This window comes from Talpa europaea, assembly GCF_964194135.1.
Source record: "Talpa europaea genome assembly, chromosome: 5".
Taxonomy (NCBI): domain Eukaryota; kingdom Metazoa; phylum Chordata; class Mammalia; order Eulipotyphla; family Talpidae; genus Talpa; species Talpa europaea.
Window position 1 is genome coordinate 72,824,683 of NC_140071.1, and position 27,058 is coordinate 72,851,740.

At 41.7% G+C, this 27,058-nt stretch overlaps 1 protein-coding gene across 1 annotated transcript in view; it reads right to left on the minus strand.

The window, feature by feature from the left end:
- Nucleotides 1-27,058, minus strand: part of MCC (MCC regulator of WNT signaling pathway) — a gene marked incomplete at both ends in the record, with an annotated part of 304,107 nt that overhangs the window by 30,999 nt on the left and 246,050 nt on the right. Inside the window, 5 exons of the mRNA XM_084233100.1 lie at nt 2,631-2,734; nt 4,832-4,972; nt 11,940-12,088; nt 13,172-13,261; nt 14,152-14,298. Coding sequence (XP_084089226.1) covers nt 2,631-2,734; nt 4,832-4,972; nt 11,940-12,088; nt 13,172-13,261; nt 14,152-14,298 — 631 coding nt within the window. The remainder of the gene's footprint in view (nt 1-2,630; nt 2,735-4,831; nt 4,973-11,939; nt 12,089-13,171; nt 13,262-14,151; nt 14,299-27,058) is intronic.

Below are 27,058 nucleotides of genomic sequence, written 5' to 3' on the forward strand. Positions count from 1 at the left end.
TGTTTCCCACTCTGTCTCTAGTGAATCCTCTCACCCCCACACCTCTGACCTGTACCCCAGTTCTCATATGCATAAATAAATAAAAAATAAATCTTTTTTTTAAATAATAAATTTTATTTTTATATTCCCCCATACAATTGCAAACACCCCATTCTGACCCCAATCCTTCCCCTCCCGCCCCCCACCCCCCAAAAAGTGTCTCTGGTTCATAGTTTTCTGTTGATTTTGATTTTCACTTTCTTATATTCATTTTCCTGGTCCCTTATTTAAGCACTCTATTAAAAAAAAAAAAAAACCAAAAAAAAAAAACCAAAAAAACCAAAAAAACCATGCTGTTCTAATAAGTCACCAGCCTGCTACCTCTCCAGCAGAGAGCCATGGTTTCCAAATATTTTCAAATGAAATCTTATGCCAAAGAGCAAGATATAAAATGGTTAATGTGGAAGTGGATGAAGTTTCAGGGGTGGTGGGTAAACACTCAGTCTTCCCACCCTCTAATTCTTTTCCTAGGGTCCAAGAAACTCCTCATTTTCCAGGGCACAGTCTGAAAACCAGTGGCTAGATTTTCTAGAATGAACATAAGGAAAGTCTGTGAAGTAAAGAAGAAACAAAGAAAAAAAACACCAATGATAATGTAAATATAAATGTTACAAACTAGCATTTGCTTTGCTGCACAACTAGTGAAGGCTGAGAGTGACAGTTCAGCCACGGTTGTCAGCAGAGCAGGGAGAACGGGAAGAATCCTGGGTGACTGTGTCCTGCAGATTGAGGATCCCTGGACCGCCTTTAGCATTTCTTTGACAACTTTCCTGCCTGTCTTCCTTCCACAAATAAGAAATTTTACAGAGAGCTCACCAACTGACTGCTCTTTGTATTCTGTTCTAAAGAAGGCATGATATTACTGACCATTTCATTTTATAAATATATCCATGTTACCCAGGACTAGGTTAATACAAAGCATTTCATTATTGATTTTAAGTACTTTAAAAGCAGATTTGTTTGAGAACTAAAAGCACCTACAAAGCAACTGTGCTGAATAGATAGAAGCCTCATAAAACCTTATGAAAAGCCTAGCTTTTGAATGGGATGATTTAAGACATGCCTTTGATACAAGTCAAAAATAAAATGATTGATTTTTCCCTTTAATTGATCATTTTCCTTTATACATATATTAAAAAAAATTGACAGCAGGCCAAGATCATTTTAGGATCTATTTCTCATGAAGAATAAAATTTTATGGTTCAGATAAAAGACCCTGAAAAATGAGGTTTCTAATGGAAATGTTGGCAGTGTTTCTACTTCTGGCCCGGGATGTGATACTATTAAAAAACACACGAGAGAGGAGTGGAAGGCAGTCACTCTACAAATGGAGACTTTTTGTCTTTTTGGGTAACTTGGATTTGAAGTGGGAAATTAACACGTAGGATACTGCCTTTCCTTCAGACTTGCTTCAGAGTTCTGCACATATCAAAACTAAAGGAATAAAAATGTGTTAGTATTCAGTGCCAAAGAAGACTTCAGGCAAGGCAGGAGTTGGCAACAATAATAGGCATGGGGTGGATAGAGAGCTGCGTTGGCTGGAGGGCTTAAGGGGAGGTGCCTTGATGGCAGCCTTCTTTGCAAGGTGTATCCTGGAAGGTCCACCCCTGATGACAGATGCCTTGTCACAAGGCTGGGGGCTCCTGGCATGCCCATACCACCCATCTTTGGCTCTGAACTGACCTGGTTACTACAGTTTGCTTACTACCCATTGCTTCTCCAAAGGTCCTGCAATTTGAAAGTAATGGGTAAGGTAGTGTACAGGCCTCACCCAGAGAGATGAAAACCTTCTCCCTTGGTCTCCTCTTCTCTCAGGTGTCATTTCTACTACATTCCTTCTCATGTTATTGCAAGAACCACAATCTGATCACAGGGAGAAGTTTCGGAAACATTGCCAACTACGATGATATACTTCTGTTTTTCTCAAATATCCTTTCCAGTTACTCAAAATTGAGAGACAGCAGTGGGGGCCAGTGCTGATCTAGGGGTACAAATCAGGCCACGAGGACACATGATCCCCTGTTAGAAGATGGGGTAAGATGTGAAGGGGAGTTGAGGAGAAGCAGCAGACTGCATGGCCTGGCTTGGGGGTTAGCATTATGAGAAACAGGCAAGGTGTGAAACCATGTCCTCTGTATTGCTAAGATACCTGGAGATGAGGTAGAGGGAAACCCATACTTCAAATCAAACTAAAGGAACAAACCTGGAGAAAAAGCATAGCCAATAAAAATAGCAAGACAAATAAAGGCCACGTGGACAGCAAGGGGACCCTTAACCAGCAGCATTGCAGAGACAGGCTGGTCCCTTTCATCAGGAATGTGGGCCGCTGGCTCCATCTGTCATACTGTCACTAGGGAGGACATGTTTCCTGAGAGGCCTTGTTTGTTTTAACTTGTCTGTAATTTTGTTTCCACTCCACTTCTTTCTGCATCCAACATAACTTTACTCAGTCATGAGGAAAAAACACAAAACACACTTGACAAGTGAATTTCATATCAGGACGTATACAGTGCCAGCAGCTATGAAAGTAAGAGCAGGAAGGTAAGAGGGGTGGGGCACAGAGGAAGAGGCCAGGGCCAGGTCACACTCACCCGATGAGGAGCCCACACCAGCTGCCCGGAACTGCCCGAGGATGAGGCTCTGCTCACTGTCAGCCAATGCCAGGAGGAGCCCATAGGCTTCTATGCACTGCTCACTGAAACACAAGCAAAAGGGGTGGCCATGGAGATGGGGGGTGCATGGTGTGAGTATCTTCATGCCACGCACTCCTGGGGTGGGAGGTACCTCTGACCTGTCCCCATAAGAGTGGAGCTACCTATGAATACTCATAGACAAATTCAGGAACTTGCTTGGCTATCTTGCCACCTGCCATTTGTAGGAAAATTTAAACTGGGATCTAGAAAAATATAGGAGAGGCAGCATGGCAGAGAGGCAGATTTATTGTCCTTTGATGATCAGCTAAAAGGAAGGTCACACACCCATGGTGGCCAGCCTCTAAGACTGCCCCCACCCCTCACAGATGGTATCTACACTCCATTTCATCTCCTTTCATATGCTCCAGGGCTAGTCTGTGTGTCTAAGAGACTATGGCAGAAGTAAGGGGATGCCACTTCCAGGTTAGGTTATTATCAGTAAAATCACTGTGACTTCCTTCTTGGTCTCTCCACTTTCTACTGGATTGTCCTTTCCAGAAAAGTCCATCTGTCATAGCTCAAAGGGTTTTAAGCAGCCCTAGGGAAGGCCCACATGATGAGGAAGTAAGGCTTCCAACCAACAGCCAGCAAAGGACTTTGGACTCCATCTGATAATGGGCTCATGAGCCTTCTTCCAAGTAGACCCACCAACCCCAGGTAAGGTTTCAGATATCACAGCCCTGGATGCCATCTTGACCAGAAACTAAGTGGCACTACCTCACTAAATCATCCTGGTTCCGGACACTTGAAACTATAGCACAATAAGTATAGTCATACAATAACAGGTGACTAGTATAACATCCCAGAAAGGAGACTATTTTGACCTATCATTCAATACAGTAGCCACTTGCTGGATTTTGATTGTTCTTATTCTCATCTTCCTTTACAAAGAGATAAGGAGGGGGTGCAATCACAAGCTCTGGGTGCTGGCAGCTCTCCCTGCACAGAGCAGCCCATCTTTCAGGGTATAGATGCCAGGGAATTGCTTCATCTCTAAGGATGAAAGGGAGACTGTGGGCACAGAACATTATCATAGATGGATTATCTCTCTGTTCATGTGCATCTGTAAATTAGTATGATTACTCTCTTGCTTTGGTCTTGTATATTTTGGTTTGATTTTGTTTGCTGAAGAGACAGGGTTTTTTTAAAAATAATATTGAACTTTTCAGAGGATGCTAAGAGTAACATAGAGTCACTACTCTGGGACCTTAGCAAATATGCCCAATTGGTGACACTAATCAAGTAAGCCCATGAACACAATAGAGCTTTCTGGTTTTGTAGCAGTGAACAAGCAATAATTAAAAATAAAAGCCAAAAGCTGATGAGGTTGAAAAACAGTGGTACATTCATATACTATTTTCTCATCGCTGAATGAGTCACATTCATTTAGACCGCTTGTTTCATGGGGAGAGATTGGCAACATGCCTGACAAGTCATGGAAATATTCATATCCTATGACCTATAATTCTAGCTTCAGGGATTTTATCCCAAGGTAAATATTCAAAGGAATGAAGGTATTATCTGGATAAATCACTCACCATAAAATTATTTTCAATATCAAAAGTCTGCAAAAATGTAAATGTCTTTTAGAGAAACAACTAACAATATATAAATAATGCACAGGGACAGTCATTCAAAATAAGGGGAAACTGTTAAACAATATAAACCTATAATAAACTGAAGAAATAGAAATTGCTAGATTTATAACAATGGAAAATATATGTGAATAAATAGAATATATGGAAAGAACAAAATTAAATGAATATGCAACACAAAAAGTTGGTATTTTACACTTGATCTTAGCCAAAAGGCCAAGGAGCAATAAAAAAGTTGACATTTTCAGTGATATTACTTGAACAATATTTAAGATGACTATGTTAGCAGAAATATACCTGTATACTAAAACCATACTCATTATCCTCATTTTCTTAATTGCTATGGTACACTAATTGATTTTCTAAGTATCATACTGGTATTTGTTGATTTGTTTTCCCAATTATGTCTTCTACAAACATGTTTTCTACTTTTATGCAGAGGATTACTCTCGATGCATCTGTCAGCTAACGTGGCTTCCACGTCCCTTCCTCCCACCTCTCTACCTGTACTGGAGGGCCAGCCTCAACGCGGTGGCATTGGATTCGTATTTTCCCACCAGCATGCTCATCCTCTCAGCGTTGCTTTTGCATTCTTCCAGGGTGATGGTCAGGAGGTCATTTTGGGATTTGAGATGTTCAATACGGCTACAAAAGAAGAAATACCACTTGTAAAATTTCAACCAGGATTATAATGACTTTGCAATATTTGAATAATCTAATCTTGATCAGGCTAGAAAAGCATGTCAGGATATTTTTCAGATGTTTTAGCAAATGTAACTGACACAAAATAATAAGAAAACAGTCTAAGTTAAAGAATCACTGATTACTGTGAGAATTAGAAATAAAAAATAAGCCCCCATGGTTATTTTCCATCTTGCCATCTACATACCATGTGCCAGGTACTGTGTAGATTTTGGGGATACACAGGGAGAAGCCATGTGCCATCACGAGAGCAAACACTTCAGTAAATCACCCTCTACAGGGACAAGTGAGAAGCAGCGGAACAGTAATAGCTACCTTTCACTGTGTCCTGCTTAATAACTTTCCCAACAGCCCTTTGAAATAAGTATTATATTATTACCATTTTTCATTTATCCCAGATGAAGAAATGTGGCATGGAAAAATTAAGAACCTTGCCCTGAGATTCGAACCCAGAACATATACTCTTAACTACTCTCTACAGAGCAGAATCAAAAGATGAATCAGTTAAGAAATGAGAAACAGCCCTTGGGAGTCTCTGAATGGGAAGTGAATGAAGTCTACAGGTTGTATGCAAAGGTCCTTTCAGGCGGTATGCCCTGCAACTGTAAACAACAGGTGAGAAGTTTAGTTTTATAGGAACCAGAACTGTAAATTCAGAGAGTTTATGGCAAAGTTGGAAAAACACAATAAACTTTCAGCTTCTCAGTCTTCTGTCCATGGAACTGATACCCTAGATGTGGTGATTTGTTTTCCGCAGGGCATGAAGTCTCAAAAAATATATAGGCTTTCTCTCTCTCTCACACACACACGCACGATACAAGTTACTCCAGAGTGTTAGGGACTCACCAGTCATTGCCTAGAGGGTGAGCCCAGGCAGCACCATCTCAGGGTGGAGCATGGAGAGGCTCACCCACACGAACATCCGTGTAGAGCTAGCACTGTGGTGAGGCTTTTGCAGTGCCCAGTTCCATTTCATGTTAGGTGTTATAAGAACATACTCTTCTGTCCTTGTTCACTCTAAGACTTCTTGAAACGCTGCCTAGTGTCTCATTACTTTGCAACTTGCTCCATTATGCTTTCAGTCCTTATTAATTAGAGGAAATATTTACCCAGCTCATAGACTTTCATGTGTCCGATCCCATCGTAGGGGTTTTTGAGGCAACTTACTCTTTTTTAAAGATTTATTTATTTATGCATACAAGAACTGGAGTACAGGCCTGATGTGTGGGAGGGTGAGAGGATTCACCAGAGACAGAGTGGGGAACAGAACAGGCAGACTGACGAAATATACAGCTGAGGGGAGCAGCGGGCAAGACAGGAGAGGTCTGCTGCACCTTGTGGGTTGCTCCCTGGCAGGCTGGGGATTGAAATTGTGCTGCAGAGGTTGTTGCAGAGGCTGCGGACTGCTCCATAGGTTGTGTCCCAACCCCTTGAGCCACCAGGGAGGCCCTACTTACTCTCTTTAACTTGTCCTTCCTCACTTAGGTCATGACAGGTCTTTACTGGTTTTTCTCCTGCCATAAAAGGGTATTTCTTCTGTTTCCTTTGCAGGTTCCTTATTTTCTATAAAGTCTGTGACAGTTATGCTCCACTGGCTCATTCCCAGTCTCCCTTCCTCTATGAACACTCTCATAGTGGTGATTCTACCCGGTCCCTGACTTTAATAGGCATTACTTTCCCAGAGCTCCTGAATATCACAGCCCAGACCTCTCGTCTGAGTGCCAGCTTCACATAGCCACTGCTTCCTGATAATTCCATTTGCATGTCATATTGACACATCAAATCTAGCATTCCCAAGTGGAACTCTGAATTCTACCCAAGCCTTGTCCTGTCCTGTCTCAGTAAATGCCACAACTATCTGCCTATGATATAGGTGGAGCTCTAAGAATTTTCTTTGAGACCATCCCTTTCTTTTATAGCCAGGTCTTACCTGGTTTCAGTCTTCACTGGCTTTGCCACCAAACACTGAGCCCAGCCCTTGCACATCATCTCCACTTTGGCCACACTGGTTCCACAGCAATATTCTCCTTGCTTCCACTTGTGCCCCTTACCTCTCCATTCATCACATCCGAGTGATTATTCACAATTAAAATCAGATCTACTCTTCCCTAGTTAAGACACTTTCATGTCTTCCAGTGACTTTTAGAATACAGTGAATGTAGTTCATGGTCTCAAAATCCATGTCCCAGCAACCCTGCCTACTCTGTCACCATATCTAGGTCATGCCTCCTTTCACTAATTCTATTTCTGTTCCATTGGCCTTTGTACAGTTCTGAGTTCATGCCAAATTCTTTTTTTTTTAATTTTTAATACATTTTATTTAATATAATTCTTACATCATTTTTCATTTTTGCACAATGTATGCATTTTCATTTTGGTTATATTCCCCATACAATTCCCACTCCCCTTATTTTTTTTTGACTTTGTGACTTGGATTTTTTATTTTCTACCATTTTTTTAAAAAAAATTTTTTAATTAATAAATTTTTATATTCCCCATACAATTGCAATCCCCCCATTCTGACCCCAATCCCTCCCCTCCCGCCCTCCACCCCCCAAAAAGTGTCTCTGGTTCATAGTTTTTGTTGATTTTAATTTTCACTTTCTTATAGTTATTCATTTTCCTGGTCCCTTATTTAAGTTTTCTAGATTCCTGCTATGAGTGAGACCATCCGGTATTTTTCTTTTTCTTTTTGGCTTATTTCGCTGAGCATGATCCCTTCCAGCGCCATCCATGTTGCTGCAAATTGCATGTGTTTATCTTTTTTGAATGCTGAGTAATATTCCATGGTATATATGTACCACATCTTCTTGATCCAGTCATCTATTTTTGGGCATTTGGGCTGTTTCCAAAGCTTAGCTATTGTAAATAATGCTGCTATAAACATAGGGGTGCAGGTATTCTTTGGAATTGATGTTTCCGTGTTCTTTGGGTAAATACCTAGGAGTGGAATTGCTGGATCCTGTGGAAGCTCTATGTTTAGTAGGTCCAGAAATCTCCACACAGCTCTCCATAGTGGTTGGACCAGTTTGCACTCCCACCAACAGTGCAGAAGAGTTCCTTTTTCTCCACAACCTCGCCAACATTTGTTGTTGCTAGTTTTTTTAATATGTGCCATTCTCACTGGTGTAAGATGGTATTCATGGTAGTTTTGATTTGCATTTCCCTGATTACAAGTGATGTTGAGCATTTTTTCATATGCCTGTTAGCCATTCGCATTTCCTCTTCAGAGAAGTTTCTTTTTAGCTCCTCTGTCCATTTTTTGACTGGATTATTTTCTTTGTTGTTGTTGAGTCTCATCAGCTCTTTGTAGATTTTTGTGATCAGTCCTTTATCATTAGTGTTGGGTGCAAAAATGTTCTCCCAGTTGGTGGGGTTTCTCTTTGTTTTTGTTATTGTCTCTTTTGCTGTGCAGAAGCTCTTTAATTTGATGTAGTCCCAGCTGTTGATCTTTGCCTTCACTATCACTGCTTTGGGTGATGTGTCTGTAAAGATGTCTTTGATATGCAAATCAAGTAGTGTTTCGCCTATATTTCCTTCTATGTATTTTATGGTTTCAGGTCTTATGTCTAGTTCTTTAATCCATTTTGAGTTGATTTTTGTATATGGTGTGAGGTAGTGGTCAAGCTTCATTTTTTTGCATGTAGCGACCAAGTTTTCCCACCACCATTTATTGAACAAACTTTCTTTGCTCCAATGCATAGTCTTTGCTCCTTTGTCAAAGATTAGTTGACCATAAATCTGTGGGTTTATTTCTGGATTTTCTATTCGATTCCATTGGTCTGTATGTCTGTTCTTGTTCCAATACCATGCAGTTTTGATGATTATGGCTTTGTAGTAGAGTTTGAAGTCTGGGAGTGTGATGCCTCCATTCCCTTCTTTTTTTTTCAGGAGAGCTTTGGCTATTCGGGGTTTTTTGTGATTCCATATGAATTTCCAGCCAAATTCTTTTCAGCCTTTATGGTGATAAGACTCTTCTCAGTTTGTCAAATGACTGCCATTTTATTCCTTAAAATCTCAACCTAAAGGGCCTCCCCGGTGGCGCAGCGGTTGAGCGCTGGGTTGCGAAGCTGCCCGCGGCCTCTGCGGCGCCGGTTCGATCCCCGGCTGCTCCCCGGCCACTGCAGGAGGGTCCCACATGGCACGCAGACCTCTCCTGCCGCCCGCTGCTCCCCTCAGCAGTGTACTTCGGTCCTTCTGCCTGCTCTGCTCCCCGCTCTGGCTCTGGTGAATTCTCTCACCCTCCCGCGCTTCTGACTGTACCCAGTGCATGTATAAACCAAAACAAACAAACAAATAATAAATAAATAAATAAGACATGCCTCTAGAAAATTAAAAAAAAAAAATCTCAACCTAAAGTTTCATCTTCAGGGATACCAATTTAAAATTAACCCTTCCTGATCATGCTCAGCGAAATAAGCCAAAAAGAAAAAGAAAAATACCGGATGGTCTCACTCATAGCAGGAATCTAGAAAACTTAAATAAGGGACCAGGAAAATGAATAACTATAAGAAAGTGAAAATCAAAATCAACAAAAAACTATGAACCAGAGACACTTTTAGGGGGGTGGGGGTGGGAGGGGAGGGATTGGGGTCAGAATGGGGGGGCTGCAATTGTATGGGGAATATAACAATAAAATTTATTAAAAAAAAATTAACCCTTCCTATTATTCTATCACAGTTCTCTATTTACTTGGGGCTTTCTTAAACCTTGCTTATTTGCTTGTTTTTTGCCATGCTCCCATAATAGAATATAAGTTCCAAGAGAGCAGGGACCTTGTCTGTTTCATGTTCCTTTGCATGCCAAATAGCCCAGCACATTGTAGGAGCTTTATACAGATTTGACAAATGAGGAGACACACTTTTGAATAGGTATGATCACTCTTCACCAGCCCCCACACCCTGCCCCCACTCACCCCCAAACACAGTCACAAAGCTATCTGCCATTTCGGGGAGCATAATAGGCCTTCAACTTGAGATAGGTGAACATACTGGTATTACTATTTCTAAGAATTCACTTATTTTAGCAGGACTATGATTCTATAGAGGACCTGGGAGGTGAAGTCAAAGGGCAGGGGTTGGAATTCTATTCTGGCTAGGCAGTTCAGCTGTTTCATAGCTATGGACTTAAGGCAAGTTATTCAGCATCAAAGCCTTGCAACTTAATGAAGTCTTTTGTTTTTCCAGTTGAAAAATGGAACTATTCTGCCCAAACAAGTTGAGGGCTGAGTAGTTGTCTGTGAGAACTCTTTGCAAGCTGTTAAACACCATAAAGATATGAGCTACAAACATCAACTATTTCCCCCTTCTTTGGCTTTTCCTGTGTAATTGAAAAGAAAGGAACCTCTTCTGAGTTCAACCACAAAACAGGCTTGTTAAATTCCAGAATCTGTGGAGAAGAGGTCCTCCCTAAACAGACGGCCCTTGAAGGCATCTAACTTCATTAAGTTGCAAGGGGCAGATCTGATTTAAGTTTGTTAAGAACTCCTAACCTGTGATACTGAGAATGCTACTTCTTTCTTGCTATAAGGTAATCATCATGATTATCACTCTGAAATATTTTGGGTCTAATGAAGAAATTATTTAATTTGAAAACTTAAAATGACCTAGATCCCCATAGTTTCATAGTTCTCAAGTGCTATATTAAACAGCTTCAAATCAAGGAGGACTAACATAATAATTCAATTTATTCAGGTTTGCCAGACACAAGGGGAATGGCACTGAGCAATGGTGGATGAGAAATGGTACCCACATTTCCTCCAGGTTAGCTCATAAGCCTTTCAAATTCTTACTGTGCTTTTTCTGAAGGTGGATAGGTGAAGGCAGCCACACACAACTGATGTGATTCAACAGTCCATCTGCCACTGGGGGACCAATTATGATTCAGAGTGGTGAATATAGCTTAGCCTTGGTGCTTCCTTGATTTTTCAGTAACTCCCTCATAAGCATCTATGCCAAGAGGAAGGAGTGTGAACTTAAACTACCTCTATCATGACATTTGGAAGGAACACTTTAAAACCTGTAATTTATGGTAAAATAGTTCTAAGTAGACCTCCTTGGAAAATCATTCTAAGTAGGGCGAAGGAGAACAGGATGTAGGGATTGAGGGTTGTGCACATTTGCCATTTGCATAGAGCATAGATAAAACCAAGCATCCCTCAGTGAGGACAGGGAGGATTGGACCAGAATGCCCACTCATTCCTAGGATGCTTTTGCTGGTTCCAGGTAGCTCCAGGCACCACTGGGATACAGATTCAACATTCCAGAACATCCTGTGGCTCTGCACAGTCTGTAACTATCTGGCATTTTTGATCTACTTGCCATCCTATGTGGACTGCTCCCCAGACTTGAGGCATAATTTGCAAGGGCCAGGGAAAAATAAAGAGGTAGGAACCCTTGTTCATAAATTATTAAGAATTTAATATGGTAAAGCAGAGCAGCAAAACAAGCATGAGGTCTGTCTAAACATGATTCATATGCATATGTCAACCACAAAACAGCTGTGAAGCCAGCTCTGACAGCTTGGCCACTCTTTTGACAAGCAAGGTGGTGGAGACTCCTACTCACCTGCCTGAGGGCTTTGCTATGTCACAATACAGTTCTATGTCACAATATAGTTCTGTGTCACTTATGGACATTTCAGTCAATAATGGACCACCCCAGATTATGGTGGTCCCGGCAGGCTACAGCACATGGCACTGGGTGTGCAACAGGCTATGCCATCTAAGTTTGGGCAGTTACACTTGATGACAGACACACAATGACAAAATCATTACGGATGCATCTTTCAGAATATTTCCCTATTGTTAAGTGACACATGACTTTATACAAATCAATCTGAATCAGTCTTTGGAAGGGAAGGAAGGGGCAGTTCCTCCACCAACACTCAAACACATAGTATTTCTCCTTACCTATTCAACCGTTCTGTTTCCACCTCAAATTCTCTAATTTTGCTTTCCGAGATAGCCGATCCATGTGAGTAGAGTGTCTGAAAGATCTCTTGGATGTTGGAGCAGTCCTGAAGAGAGTGGGCCAGATGTTCTGCCACGCTGCTGGATACCTGTACAAGTGAGCAATGATTCCCCTATGGACAGTGTCACTTTAGGGATACCAGTCCCCACAAATGCTTTGCATGTAGAATAATTTAAAGCTAATATTCTTAAGAATCAGGCACCAGGAGGTGGTTTACCTGGGTCTTCCTCAGTCTGTGTAACCTGTATAGGTTACACAGTGTTAAAAGCTAACTACTCTAAAAGCAGCACATAAAGAGGATCAAATAGAGTTGCCTCCTTCATGCACGTGATGCTGGGCAGCAGGTGCAGCTGATCATGTCTCTGTGTGTGCCTAAAACTTTGGATATTGAACAGAGTCTGGACTCCCCTTCTGCCTCCCTGAATCCCTGCCACTCCAGGCTCTCGTCTCTGTTGCAACAAAGGAGATCAACCAACCTTTGTATTTTTACAACAGCTTTGGTGTGGAATCTGAACACATGCACTTTTTCCTTAGTGTGAAGTTCTAAATTAAGCCTTGAAAGTGCTATTCAGGCTCTCCCTACCCACAAGGATCAAAAAGCTAGGTCTCCTAGTCTCATCCCCAATCATGAAAGATATCCACCTGGGAACTGAAACAGCTCCCTTTTCACCACCCATTAACGTCTGCAGTCTCAGTGGGTTCACAGGTGCTACAAATGAATATTTGAAGGTTCCAGTGTTTCAGAGCATCAGGCTAACTTCAAAGGCAGCATTCACCCTCACTGGAGAGCATGTTTCCTTTCAAGAGGAATGTGTAAAGGTAAAGTGTTTTTAGTCATTCATGACTCAAACATGTTTGTGAGGCAGTAGGTGACATGAAGCAGATATTTCAAGTCTTTCATCTAAATCACCAGTAACATCATCAGTAACATTTCTTTTTGAATGGTTTTAAGTAGAGAAAAAACATCTCCCTTATGGCTGAAGAAGTAATTCACCACATGGAAACCACTATACATTTCAATCTGATCTTCTAAAGGAAATAGGGTCTGATTTATTATTATAATTAACAGGTTTACTGGAAGTGAACCAAGGACATTCTTCTATCATCTATAAATGGGTATCGTTATGGTTCTATGGGGAGTTTTCTGGTCACGCTTCTTAGGAACACTCACTCCTATGCTGCTGATTTCTGAGCCCAGGACTGGTCGATCAGATGATGAGGATTCAGACCTAGTTTTTGATAGTTTCACCCTCTCAGCAATCTGAAAAAGATGAAACAAAATCTAAAAATGTCATAGCAATTTCCAGACAAACTGTTGGGACTGTGTTTATATAGGGTTACTGTTTCACCATGACAACTACATCAGTTAATTAGTTTTTAAAAAACAATTCACTTACCTAATTTTTCTACCATTGGCTTAATCCAAGGGTTTTCAATCACAGTGCTATTATCATTTTGGACTGGTTTATTATACATTGGGATTGAGAAAAAGGGCTTGTTCTGTATGTTATGGGATAGTTACCTGCCTCCCTGGCTTTTAGCCATAAGCTGTCAGTAGCTCTCCAGTTGTGACCACCAAAAATGGCTAGAGGCATTGCCATATCCCATGCAATTGGGTAAAGAAACATTGGCTTGACCTAACTTTCTTGATGGTTGAGAACGAACCTTCTTGTGGAGACCAGGCAAGAGGATCACTTAAACAGTGTTTCTCAGGTTGACTCAACATATGATCCAGTGGGGATACCTATTACAAGCCCACAGGCTGCCCATCACAGTTGATTTTTTTGCTGGTGGGGTTATGGGTCCTTCAGTGGGAAGATCATTGGTTCATTACTCAGAACCCACCTGGAATAAACCTTAGGCCTGAAGAGAAACTCCATCCACCTGAAGTATTATAGAATCTGACAAACCAGCTCACTCCATAGTGACTTGTCAGCTGTGACATGTTCCAGCTGGCTAATGAATGAGAGCTGGCATCCAGACTGCAAGCGAGAGATGCTCTTGGTCAGGCATCCCTCTCTGAGAGAGTACTGAAAAAGCCCCTGGTGGCCAGCTGAGCAAATCACATGTCTGTACAGTAGGTTAAGCTCCATGGAGGCTGGTGCCCCCAGATAATAGGAGGGGTCCCCAGCACTATCCCCAGGAAGTTACCTTGGCAATGGGAATATCATTGCTGCTGCTGCTCGTGCTCAGCTCTCCTGTGCTAGGGTTGACAGGGCGGTTGGTAGAAGTGAGGCGTCCAGGGCTGGAGGGTCCTGTGGCCTGCATGCTCTGTAGTCGGGTTTGAAGCTCTCGAACCTGAAAGAATAATCCCTTTAGTCACAGTTGGTCACTTTCCTGGCCAAAGAGCAAATTAGCCAGATGGGTAGATGACCAATTTTCATTTATAGGAAGGGATCAGTTTCATTCAGAAACTGAGTTGATTGAGTCTACACAAGTCACTAGCCTCAATTAGACTTGCTACTGGCCATCATCTAATCTCCACAAATAATAAGGTGAACATGTTATCTAAGGCACTAGAAGCTTCTAGCACTGTTGAAATGACTATCTCTAAGGAATGTTTATTTATTCTGCCTCATGTGACTGTTGCTGTCTGCAGACAGAGAACCCAGAATGAAATCTCCACTCTCATGGAACTTGGGGATCAGAGGAAGATGTAGGTAGGTAATGTCAATACAAGTGCAGACAAGTGCTAAATAGCTATGGAGGTGCTGTAAGGAGAAGACCAGGGAAGAATGTGACCACCTGAAGCCATTTGTTAAAGAAGGGAAAAGAGAGAGAGGGGAACTTGAGCAGTCTTACAAGTGAAGAGAGTTACACAGATGGGTAAAGGGTTGGCTTTGAGGGTGTTCTGGGTAAGTCAGGGTAAGAACAGATCACACAAGATGATATGCTGCATTTGAAGAACTTCAAATTATTGAATATGTGTAGTGCAGAGAGGTCTCTACATTTGGAAGAAATTGAGGCTGGGATGAAAACAGTCTTGCCCCAAGACTTGAAGATGTAATTATTCCTGGAATGTTGGAAAGGCATATCTAAACAGTCTTTCTGTATAAAAAGGAAACACAGGTCCTTGAATTGCATTTTTTTAAAAGGAGAACTCTTGTTTTTTTGTTTATTTATTTATTTATACATGCACTGGGTACAGTCAGACGCGCGGGGGGTGGGGGGGGTGAGAGAATTCACCAGAGCCAGAGCAGGGAGCAGAGCAGACAGAAGGACCGAAGTACACTGCTGAGGGGAGCAGTGGGCGGCAGCAGAGGTCTTCGCACCATGTGGGACCCTCCTCCGGTGGCCAGGGAGCAGCTGGGGATGGAACCGGCACTGCAGAGGCTGCGGGCAGCTTCGCAACCCAGCGCTCAACCGCTGTGCCACCGGGGAGACCCTCTTGAATTACATTTAAACACATATTTACTTGCACAGAATTTAAATGTCCAAATCCTACTTCTCAATGGTTACTGATCAGTGGCTTCCAAAGAGAGAAGCATTCCAAGTAAATGAACATGATTATTAGGAATTGTTATTTTTTTCCTGATGACCTTAATCACCATTTTATCATTGAGTACAATGTGTATCTTAAGGGAAAGCTGTCTACAACACATTAGGGCCTCACTGGAAAGAATAAGCACAGGAAGAACTAAGGCTGAGTTTTCCAAACTTGGTCCATCAGAATGTCAAATAACTGAGAGCTTGTTAAAACAGAGTGCAAAAAATAATTATATAAACTAAAAACAAAATTAAAAAAAAAAAAACAAAATCAACAGGGAACTATAAATCAGAGACATTCTGCAGGGGAGGAGGAGAAGATGGATCAAAACAGGGGAGGGAAGAGCACAAGAGACTGGTGACGGTACAGAGGAGAATTGGTGGTGGGAATTTTACAGGGACCACACCTGAGAGGAAAAAGCATACATTATGCAGAAATGAAGAATGATTTCAAATATATATAAAATAAAAAACAAAACAAACAAAAAAACAGATCCTGAGGCCCCACCTCAATGGCTTCTGATTTACTGGTTCTAGATGAAGCCCAGGAATCTTCATATCTAACAAGCTCCCAGGATATGCTGGTGCTGTGGGTCAGAGGACCACACTCAGAGCAGCACTGACCTAAGGGAATCCCAAAGTTATGCAGCATTTTTGTTCCTGAGACAAGAGGCACAGAGCAGTCCAGTTGATGCCAAACCCTTTTATAAAATGGGAGGTTTTCATATTAAACATCTTGGATGTTTTCCTCCTGCTAAATTGGGAACCAAAAGTAATTGAAGTTTCAATAATTCATCAAAATATTAGAAGCCCAATTAGGAAAATTCCCTTGGAGCCAATTACATTCACTAGTCAAACAGCTATAAAGTGCGGAATGTGGCACAGTAACTTCCAGTAACTGTGGGTGATGGGAATATGTGCCACACCACACAATATACCAGACACAAGATTGATCTTGAAATGCTTTAAAGATGAAACACATGCCTGTTGAAGTCAAATGATATTGGTGAAAGATTACAGCGGTAATTCTGGAATGGTCCCTAACAGACTGAGAATGGCTGAGGGTGACTGTCTCCTCTAGCCACATGACACAGGGCAAGGGTCCATTTTCCCACCATGTCAAATTCCTGGCACTTGGGAGACCTCCTGGGGGAGCCCATATATTTCCATTTCTACTGCTGTGCAAGTATGATGAGGTCCTGAATAATTAATAATGTTAGCACCACTGCAAAATCTAATGAATGCCTGAATCAGTCACAAAATAATCAGTAATATTTTCTTATAGCCCAATTGGCCCACTCTATCCCCTTTCAAAAAAATACAAATGGACCAGTGCAATGTATAAAAATGTCATTAAAACTGTCCATGTTTTAAAAATGTTTCTTCAGGGCCTCCCCGGTGGTGCAGCAGGTTGAGCACAGTGCTGTGAAGCTGTCCGCAGCCTCTGCAGTGTGGGTTCCATTCCTGGCCGGCTGGCGTGGGTCCCACATGGCACGGCAGACCTCTCCTGTCTCACCCGCTGCTCCCTTCAGCAGTGTATTTCGTCAGTCTGCCTGTTCTATTCCCTACTCTGTCTCTGGTGAATCCTCTCACCCTCCCACGTCTCTGGCCTGTACCCCAGCTCTTGTATAAAAATAAATAAATCTTTAAAAAAAGTTTCTTCACCTAAAAAATGTTTATTGTGGAAAGTTTAGATGACACTGAGAAAAATAAAAAGGAAGTACCTAGTCTCTCTCTCTCTCTCTTTTTTAACCAGGCAGAGACAATTACTTGTAGTCATTTTCCACAGTGTGAGTAAGCACAGGTATGTCCACTTAAAATAACTTTTAAATCTAAACATCCATTTCCATTTTTAAAGCCTTGGACCCATAGAATGGCTTTGAAAACGAAAGGCTGATAAACATTCTTATTTTGGTTTATGGTTTATTATTTAAAGACAATTATTAGGCAGTGGAAAAAAAATCAATGAAAGGTATGGTGTGAAACTGTCATGGAGAGGCCGGCCCTTGATGGAGCTACACAGCCTTCTCTCCTGCCTTGATTTGTGTGTATTATGTATGTGGGGGAGAGAGGGAAAGTGGGGGAAGAGTCTCAATTTAATTTAAATGAATATATGCACAAAGATGAAGGCTACAAACAATTTGCTGATTCAGTTTATGTAAGGCTTGGGAGAGGGGAGACAGCTTTTATTAGAGTCCTTACAGTAGGTAAAATTGTGTCCTTTTGCAGTAGGTTAAATTGTGACCTCCTTCCCCTACCCCCCTAAATAAGACATGTCCAAATTCCTCACCCCCGTTATTTATGAAAATGACTTTATTTTGAAATGTAGTTTTTGTAGCTATAATTTAAGAATCCCAGATTAGATCATCTGGGACTTAGAGCAGGTCCTAAATCCAATGACTAGTGGAATGGAGAAAGGAGAGGGAGATTTCAGACAAAGAGGAGGCCATGTGAGGGTTGAGACAAAGCCTGGCCACGTATCAGTGGACTCCAGGATCTAACAGGAGCTGAAGAGGCAAAAATGGATTCTCCTCGGAGCCTCTGAAGGAAACGCTTTGATTTTGTAGATTCTAGGACTGTGAGAGAATACATTTCTATTGTTTCAAGCTGCCAAGTTTGAGGTAATTAATATACCATCTTTTGCTGAAGATAATTTATTAAAGAAAATACATTTCTCTCTTCAAAACATGTGGCTTGGAGTCAGAGGTTAACCAGGAATCACAGCTGTCCTAACCTAGGAATTGATGCTTATGGGAAGGTCATTTTCCCCGTCATATCCTTTCTCGGTCTGAGTTCTTTAACAACAACACACAAAGTAACTCAAATGGTCACTTTGTTGTTTTTTCCTAAATAGTTCATACCCATCTAGATTCCCAGAAGAGAAATAACTTTGTTACATATAATGGAAACCTGGTAGAGTATCAAGGGAAGATTCTTATCTTTTAGGGCCTAAGTTAAATATTACAAATGTGTTCCCAAAAAGGGTGTAATAAGTCCTTGCTAATTTGTTCATAGGTTCCTTGAAATGGCTGACTTTTACTGAAACAATGTATAACAAAATCAGGACCTCTGTAACATCATTTGGTTCAAATGTGGTCTGTGATTTTTTTTTCCCCTAGGTAACATTATAATGAAAAGATATTATTGGAGACCAGTTCTACCAGAGTGTCAAAGTATGAAAGAAGAAACATTTCCTCTCCCTTTCAGAAACACTGAGATTCAGTCTTGAAGGCTGAATGGTGATCAGCAAACAAAAAAGGTAAAATCAGCAAAAAGGTGAAACTTTCAGGAAGTCCTGAAAGGTTCAAGTAAAGAAATGATAATAAAATGCCAGAATGCAGGCTTTTCTCAGTTAAATGATAATGACTCCCAAAGGGAGAAGGGGTTTTACAAAAATTACCTGATTAGAGAAGAAGATGGATGGGATGGAGGAGGACAAAGATGGTGAGTCAAGAGCTGCACTACAGTGCTGATGAGAAATGAGGAGTGTCAAACACAATCAGTGAATTGGGCACCGGTGGTGAAACACACCCAGGCCAGCTCTGTCCAGGAGAACTTCCTGTAAGCATGCATGGGTCTGTTGCGCAGCTGCCGCAGGCCCTGAGGGAGCCCCCAGCCACAAAATGGTACTGAGCACTGGCTAGGTGCCCAAGGTAGCCATTGAATGGTGGTTTCTTTTAATAAATGTAAATTCACATTTAAATATCTGTTTGTGACTAGCTTCTATTAATTGGTCATTGCAGTTCTAAAACTATTAAGGGAAATTAAAATTCATCCAAACTTGTGGCTGGGATAACTCAGCAACTCATAGTATTGCTCGACAAAATAAGGGCAACCTAACACAGACTGATTTTTTTCAGAGAGAAATAAAGATGGCAAGTAACTATTGGTGTACTGGATTTGAGGAAACTGTCCAGTATGTGAGGAAGGATATTCAGGAAGCATTTAGAATGGAATCCAAGGAAGAAGAATAGAACTGGAAGCACAGTGTGGGAATGTTGTGCATGGGCAAGGCTGCCAGCCGAGGCCTGGCTGTGGGATGGGCGGAGAGGGTTTCTCTTTCTCTAAGAGAAAAGAGTTGAGGTCCCCTGGGAGGAAGGAAGGCGGAAATAGCAGACATTGGAAATGAGGAAGGAAGCTAACCTCAGAGCAAAAATGGAAGAAAAAAGCTTGCGTAGCAGCACTGAAGACTCAGTTGAGTTCTTTTGTTCAACAGAGTAGATTGTGCAATTGCGTATCTTCAGATGCTGGAGATTTCATGATAATAATAGCAAGAATAAAAGAGGATAAAATTATGGCAATAAGAAGGATGTGCTGGGGCACTGGCAGGAAGATTTGGACACATTCTTAACAGCAAAGAGGAAGGAAGAGTACTGATGAAAAAAACTTAATGGAAAAAGCCAAATTCTATAAAAGTCACAAGGAGAGGTGGCCTATATACCCAAAAGACAGTTGGCAGGGTTTAGACTCAGCTTTGACAGGTGCTACAAAGGATGAGAATGAGAAGAAGGACTGCAAATGGGAAGAGTAGCTGTCTGTATGCAGAACAATTCAAATTTTGCAGCACATGCCAGCTAAAGTAAACAGGTGCTCCTCCTATTAAAAATGCATAGAAGTGCTACATAAAAAGGAACAATGAGAAAGAAATTCACTGCCAAATTTAAAAAAAAAAAAGACAGTAAAATCTCCATGTTGCAGAAGTGAAGTGAGAACTAGAGCTAGAGAGGCAAGGAAGAAAGCAATACTGTAGGGTGCTGTGGGGGTTGAGCTGCCATGGAGGGTTCACTCCAGGTCGGCTGGGGATCTGGCCCCTGCAAGTCTGCCTTTTTGTTTGTATTTATTATTATGATTTTTAATTTTTTATATATTTCTTATATCATTTTTCAATTTTTGCACAATGTATGCATTTTCATCTTGGTTATATTCCATACACAATTGCACCCCCCTTATTTTGACCCAATCCCTCTTCTCCCCACCCTGCTCCATTGTGTGTCTTGGTTGATAGTTGCTTGTTGATTTTGATTTTTAGCAGGAGTTTAGAAAACTTAAATAAGAGACCAGGAAAAAGAATAACTATAATAAAGAAAAAATGCAAGTCTGCTTTTTTTTTTTTTTTGTGGGACCCTCGCCAGCGACTGGGGAATGAACCGGCCCTGCAGAGGCTGCAGGGAGCCTTGCAGCCCAGTGCTCAACCGCTGCACAACCAGGGGAGGCCCGCAAGTCTGCTTTTTGAGCTGATAATTGGAATAAAGCCTGGAGCCTTCCTGCCCCACCTATGTGTGAAAGGTGGACTGAAAGTGCTACCCTGGAGGCTGGAAAGAAACCTTAGAGCTGTGCAGGGGTCAGCCATAAGAAATCAAATTCCAGACCTGTGACACATTTGTATATGGGTTCCCAAGTTATTATCTTCATATTGTGGGGCCCCAGGCTTATATGTTAACAGTGAAAACTGGTCTGCATTTTGCCACTCACTCCCTTAGACACTAATTTGCAAACCACAATATCCATATGGAATAGGAGACTTAGGCCCTCCATGAAGCTGTAGACATGGAAGGGCAACTACACAGAAAGGTGGATGTACCAAGAGAGCTAGCAGTCTAAATTGGGAAATGGATTCACCAGATAAATGAAAATAAAGCAAACTCAGTTAAGTCACAACAAATATTTGGGCCCTTAAAGAAAGTAATAATTTATATATTTTATGGAAAAAGCATTTCCATAAAAAATAAATTATGAAAGAAAAACTAGGGGCCTCCCTGGTGTCGAAAGGGGTTAAGATGCAGCTCTATGACAGCCACTGCTGCATGAGTTCGATTCCCGGCCAGGGAGCTAACTCACATGGCACAGCACCGGTCATATAGCACCTGTCAAAGCTGAGTCTAAACCCTGCCAACTGTCTTTTGGGTACATAGGCTACCTCTCCTTGTGAATTTTATAGAATTTGTCTCTTGTCTCCCTGCTGTTCCCCCCAGCAGTGTATTTCAGTAGATCCGCCTGTTCTGTTCCCCACTCTGCCTCTGGTGCATCCTCTCGCCCACCCGCCCCCTACATCTCTGGCCTACACCAGTTCTTGTATGCATAAATAAATAAATCTTTTTTTTTAAAGTAAAAAACTAGCAGATATCAAATAAGATTAGGAGGATGAGAAAAATGGGCAATGAAAGAAAGATATAGTCTATGAAATAGAATGCATGTATAGGTTAAAGCCTTTACTGGATAAAATTGAAAAGAGAATTAAAAAATTGGAACACAGCATGGAGAAATTGGCAGTCTGGGGTTAGCAATGCAGTCTGGGTGCTAAAGAGATATAAAATATGCAGGCATCATTAAGAGACATAAATGATTGACTGAAGCTCTAACACATTGTTAAAGGAGTTCAAAAGGAAGAGAACATAGGAAATGTCTGATAAACATCTGAAAAGAAAACAGATTTGTTTTCCAGATGTGAATACAGACATAAATCAGACTGCATTATTACATATCAGGTGTTAAGTAGATGTGGCAGTTTTTAGATATGTCTGCAGATTCTTCAACATTCTTTGCCTCAAGCGGTGAAGTCCACGAAGAGGTGGAGTCCAGTTCTCATTCTGTACATGCATGGACTGAGAGATTGAATCCAATGGGCAGAATGCAAGGGAAGTCATACAAATTGACTTCTAAGGCTAGTTCAGAAAATGTATTAGTTTTGCTGACACTCTTTCAGGATGCTGATCCATAGAAGTCAGCCTCCGTGCTGGAGGCTGCCCACCAAGGGCAAATGTTCATAGGAGTTCTGACATAGGACTAAAGAAACCTTCTTGATGACTAACCAATCACAGATGAGTCCAAGTGAGAACTACCCAGCAGAGTCTAGTTATCCCTAGAACCAGGTGGGATAAATGCCTGTAGCTCTCTAAGTTGTGATGTTTTGTGATTCAGCTAAAGCTAACTGGAACAGGAGGAAGGAAAATATAACTATGTGTCTAGAAACACTATAGTACAAATGTAGGGGGAAAAAGGATAAAGAGATAATCCTAAAAACCATCTAGTGGGAGAAATAGATAAGATGCTTCAAGCTCTGAGGGAGGGATGTTGGCCTGTTTCACTGACCACTCTATAGTCAACTTTTGAAGGGTACCTGACAAAGTGTCAGTCTCAACCTATATAGGTTCAATAGTGGCTCCCAAAGATGTCTACATTCTAATCCTCAAACCCTGTGACTATGTTGCCTTATTTTCAAGAAAGATTAAAAATCTTGAGATAACAGGCCTCCTCCGGTGGCGCAGCGGTTGAGTGCTGGGCTGCTAAGCTGCCCACAGCCTCTGCAGTGCCGGTTCCATCCCTGGCCACCGGCGAGGGTCCCACATGGTGGCAGACCTCTCCTGCTGCCCGCTGCTCCCCTCAGCAGTGTACTTCGTCACTCTGCCTGTTCTGCTCCCTGCTCTGGCTCTGGTGAATTCTCTCACCCTCCCACGCTTCTGACTGTATCCAGTGCTTGTATAAATAAATTTAAAATAAAATCTTAAAAAAAAAAATCTTGAGCTTGGAGGGCCTCCCTGGTGGCACAGCAGTTGAGCGCTGGGCTGCTAAGCTGCCTGCAGCCTCTGCAGTGCCGGTTTGATCCCTGGTGGCCAGTGAGGGTCCCACATGGCACGCAGACCTCTCCTGCCACGCACGCCCGCTGCTCCCCTCAGCAGTGTATTTCATCAGTCTGCCTGTTCTGCTCCCCGCTCTGGCTCTGGTGAATTCTCTCACCCTTCTGCACTTCTGACTGTACCCAGTGCTTGTATAAATAAATAAATAAATCTTTAAAAAAATTAAAAAAAAAATCTTGAGATAGGAAAATTATCCTGGATTATCACATAGACCCAGCAGTCATGAAGGTCCATGTAAGAGGGAAGTGTCCGTTAGAGGTTTGAAGACACTATGCTGCTGGCTTTGAAGACAGAGGAAGAGGCATGAGTCACAAAATGCCAGAACATCTAGGAGCTGAAAAAGACAGAGTCCCAGAAGGAAGACTCCCTGATGACATTTTGATTTTAGTGAGAGATGCATCTCAGACTTCTGAACTATAGAACTGAAATATAGTAAGCCTGTTCTCTTTGAAGCCATGGTTTTTTTCTTTTCTTTTTTTTTTTTTTAAGAGGCATGTATTTTTTATTTATTTATTTGTTTGTTTGTTTGTTCGTTTACACATGCACTGGGTACAGTCAGAAGCGCGGGAGGGTGAGAGAATTCACCAGAGCCAGAGCAGGGAGCAGAACAGGCAGAAGGACCGAAGTACACTGCTGAGGGGAGCAGCGGGCGGCAGGAGAGGTCTGCGCGCCATGCGGGACCCTCATCCGGTGGCCGGGGAGCAGCCGGGGATCGAACTGGCGCCGCAGAGGCTGCGGGCAGCTTCGCAACCCAGCGCTCAACCACTGTGCCACCGGGGAGGCCCGGTTTTTTTCTTTTCATAGCAGCAACAGGAAGCTACATAATTATCACCTAAAGTATAGGTAAAATAAAGACATTCTCAAACAAGATTACTAATTTATCACCCATAGACCTTTGCTGAAAGAACTTCCTAAGGATACAAACAAGAAAATTAAACCCAGAAAAAGAATGGGATGAAAGTGACCACAGCAAGCACAAGCAGGGCTGCAGGGACAGGAGCAGGTCTGCTCTGCTGTCGGAGATGGGATGGCCAGACAGACCTTTTGGAAATCAAGACTTGCTCAAGGTGAGAATGTGCTCATCCAAGACTGTAGTCTCACCTGGGACATGTGTTCCTGGAAAGTCCCACCCAGGACAGAAGAAATCTGCAAGAGTATAAGCACCAGAGTGCTCTTTGCAGTAGTGGGAAACCTAGTGTTGAGCACTGTGATGTGGTGAATGATACTATAGAATACAAGGAAGCCTGAAATACATCAGCCAGAGGTACACACAGCAGTGTGGACAGCCCTTAACTGACTGAGTGTACTGAGGTAAGTAAGAGAGGTCTAAAGTACAGCAGCATTGGCCTCCCTGGTGGCCTAGGGGTTAAGTCTCAGTGCTACCACTGAGATGGCCCTCCTGTGGCAAATCCCCAGCCAGGGAGCTAACCCACATGGCACATCAGACCTCTCCCATCTTGTCTGCTGCTCCCCTCAGCAGTGTATTTCAGTATCTGCCTCTTATGCTCCCTACTCTGTCTCTGGTGAATCCTCTCACCCCCGGCACCTCTGGCCTACACCCTAGTTCTTCTATACAAAAATAAATAAAATACACATTTTACAATAAAGGAATCATTCTTTAAAAAAAAGAGAGTACAGCAGCATTTACATAAATTAAAAATAATGCAAAAATATATAAGGTTATACATAAAGTGGGGAAATGGGGAGAGGGAATAGGTTATAAAAGAAAGAAATTGAAAGAGGGACCTTTCACAGATCAATGAATATGCCTTTAACAGAGAAATGTAATTTATCTCTTTGCTCCTACAAACCAAATTAAAAGAAACAAAGTAAATGCAAAGGTGAGAGCCCAGGTGCAGGAGAGATTATGCAAAAGCAGAGAGAAAGATGCAAGTGGTTAAGAATTTGGTACTAAAGCTGTCAAAGATGAACATCCAGTGGAGTGGGCACAGAGGTGGGGTTCTGAAATGAGGGAAATTTACTGAAAAAGTGAGGCTAGGGCAAGGATAATGTGGTGTCCCAGTACAAACATAGGAACACAGACAGCATGACTGAGTCAGCGAGGATGCCATCTGAATGTAGTTCACAGACTAGTGACAAGAAAGGTGGTGTTAGATACCTAGGTGGGATTAGAAACACTATTAACCATGAAAAATGAATTTGTTCTGTTTATGACAGGCAGCATTGTGAATTAGGCAGATATAATTTCAGTTAATTAAGTTGTGAATTCATAATCTCAATGTGTAGTGGAGCTGGCTGAGGTGAGATGATTTTTACCCTGAAGAAGGGTTAGAATCATTGGGCTGGAAAAAGCTCTCCTTAATGAGGCTGACCACTTAGTCTCTGTGTAGTTCTTTGAAAGCTGCCTCCTCCATGTCCAGGTTTGGTGGATACTTTGTGGAGAGTCACTTTCTTATGAGACATTTCTGCAGACTTCTGTTGGAGCCCTCATCAGAGTTTCTTTATAGAAATAATATATTTATTCCTGTATATTTCACTTTCATAGTGTTTCAGAAAAGAAGTTTTTTTAAATTACTTATGGCAATTTTTTATAGGCTGAGTCAGAAGAAAAAGAAACCACAAAATAGAAAAGGAATACAAACCTGACAGCATTTTCATTGTCTGAAGATAATAGTATAGGCATATTATTTTCTCTTTTGTAGTATAGCCCACTAAAGAACCAGGACCAGATTATCAAAAAACCTGCATCAGAGAAAAGGTTAGCATTTTGGCTGTCTTCCTAATTTCTTACCAACTTTCCAACTAATGGAGTCAGCTACTTTTGTTATAGCCAAGAGTTTGTCTTGAGAAAGTATGACTTCTTCATAGAAACAAGAAAATCAAATAGAAGTGGACCTAAGGACCCACGTTGTTCAAGAGTCAAGTGTACTCAGTTTGCTTCACCAAAATATCTGGGGAAATCACTTATTTTTTTGCTATAGACACTTGTCCTAAAAAATTAGGTAAAAACTATAAATAGTGTGGAAAAGCTAGGCCTACCATCACATGTCCCTCCTATGAGTTCCCAGTGTTCCCCATGTGTTTTCCCCTCCATGCTTGACACATATACTTGACACACTTGACACACAGCATTTTAAACACCTGTTTACTTTCCTGTCTCCCCAAGCCACTTCAAGCTGGGGGCAGTGTTCTGCTCATCACTGCAGTCCCTCTGCCTGGCACAGAGGAGATGACCAATCATATTTATGATATAAAAAATAAATAAGTGTAAAGTGCTTCCTTTCGAGTCAATTACTTCTACCTTGCCTAAATTAAGCCCACTTCTTTAAGTGGGAGGAGATGTGTGGTTATATATCAGAGCATGTAGAAACAAATGATTATCTCATTTAATAATGAGATGGGACCAATAACAAAAATTGTCTACCTCTCATTCCCTCCTTACTGCTCTGTACAGTAGCCCAATTTGTTAACTGATATTAAAAACTGGGAGTTTAGATCTAAATCAATTAAATCTTGAACAAGGCTCAGAAAACCTACTGAGAGCACTTTGTTTAATTACAGGCACCATTGACACTGTTGGTCATTTAGAATTCCGCACAGTGAACACGGGTATGAAAATAATGTGTGCCCAACTATTTTTCAGTGTCGATGAGCTATGGATTCATATCTGCTGGAAAGACAGCACAGGCCAAGGAGTCAGGTATCAGGGGCTGTCGCAGGCATGGGAATTGATACCATGACTCAATTGCTGCAGTGCTGCACATCATAGAGAACAGAAGACAACCCACCACACAAAATGCAACATTTAACATCTGGTAAATTGGTATTCAAAGATATCTAGGCAAATTCTATGAGACCTACAACTGTCTTGAAATAAAGATAAATAAATCCAATTCATGGTATGTATACAAATTCTGAAGGACATTTCCATTTGATGAAGAGATTCAAGTTCCTCAACATATTTTGATTTGAAGGTC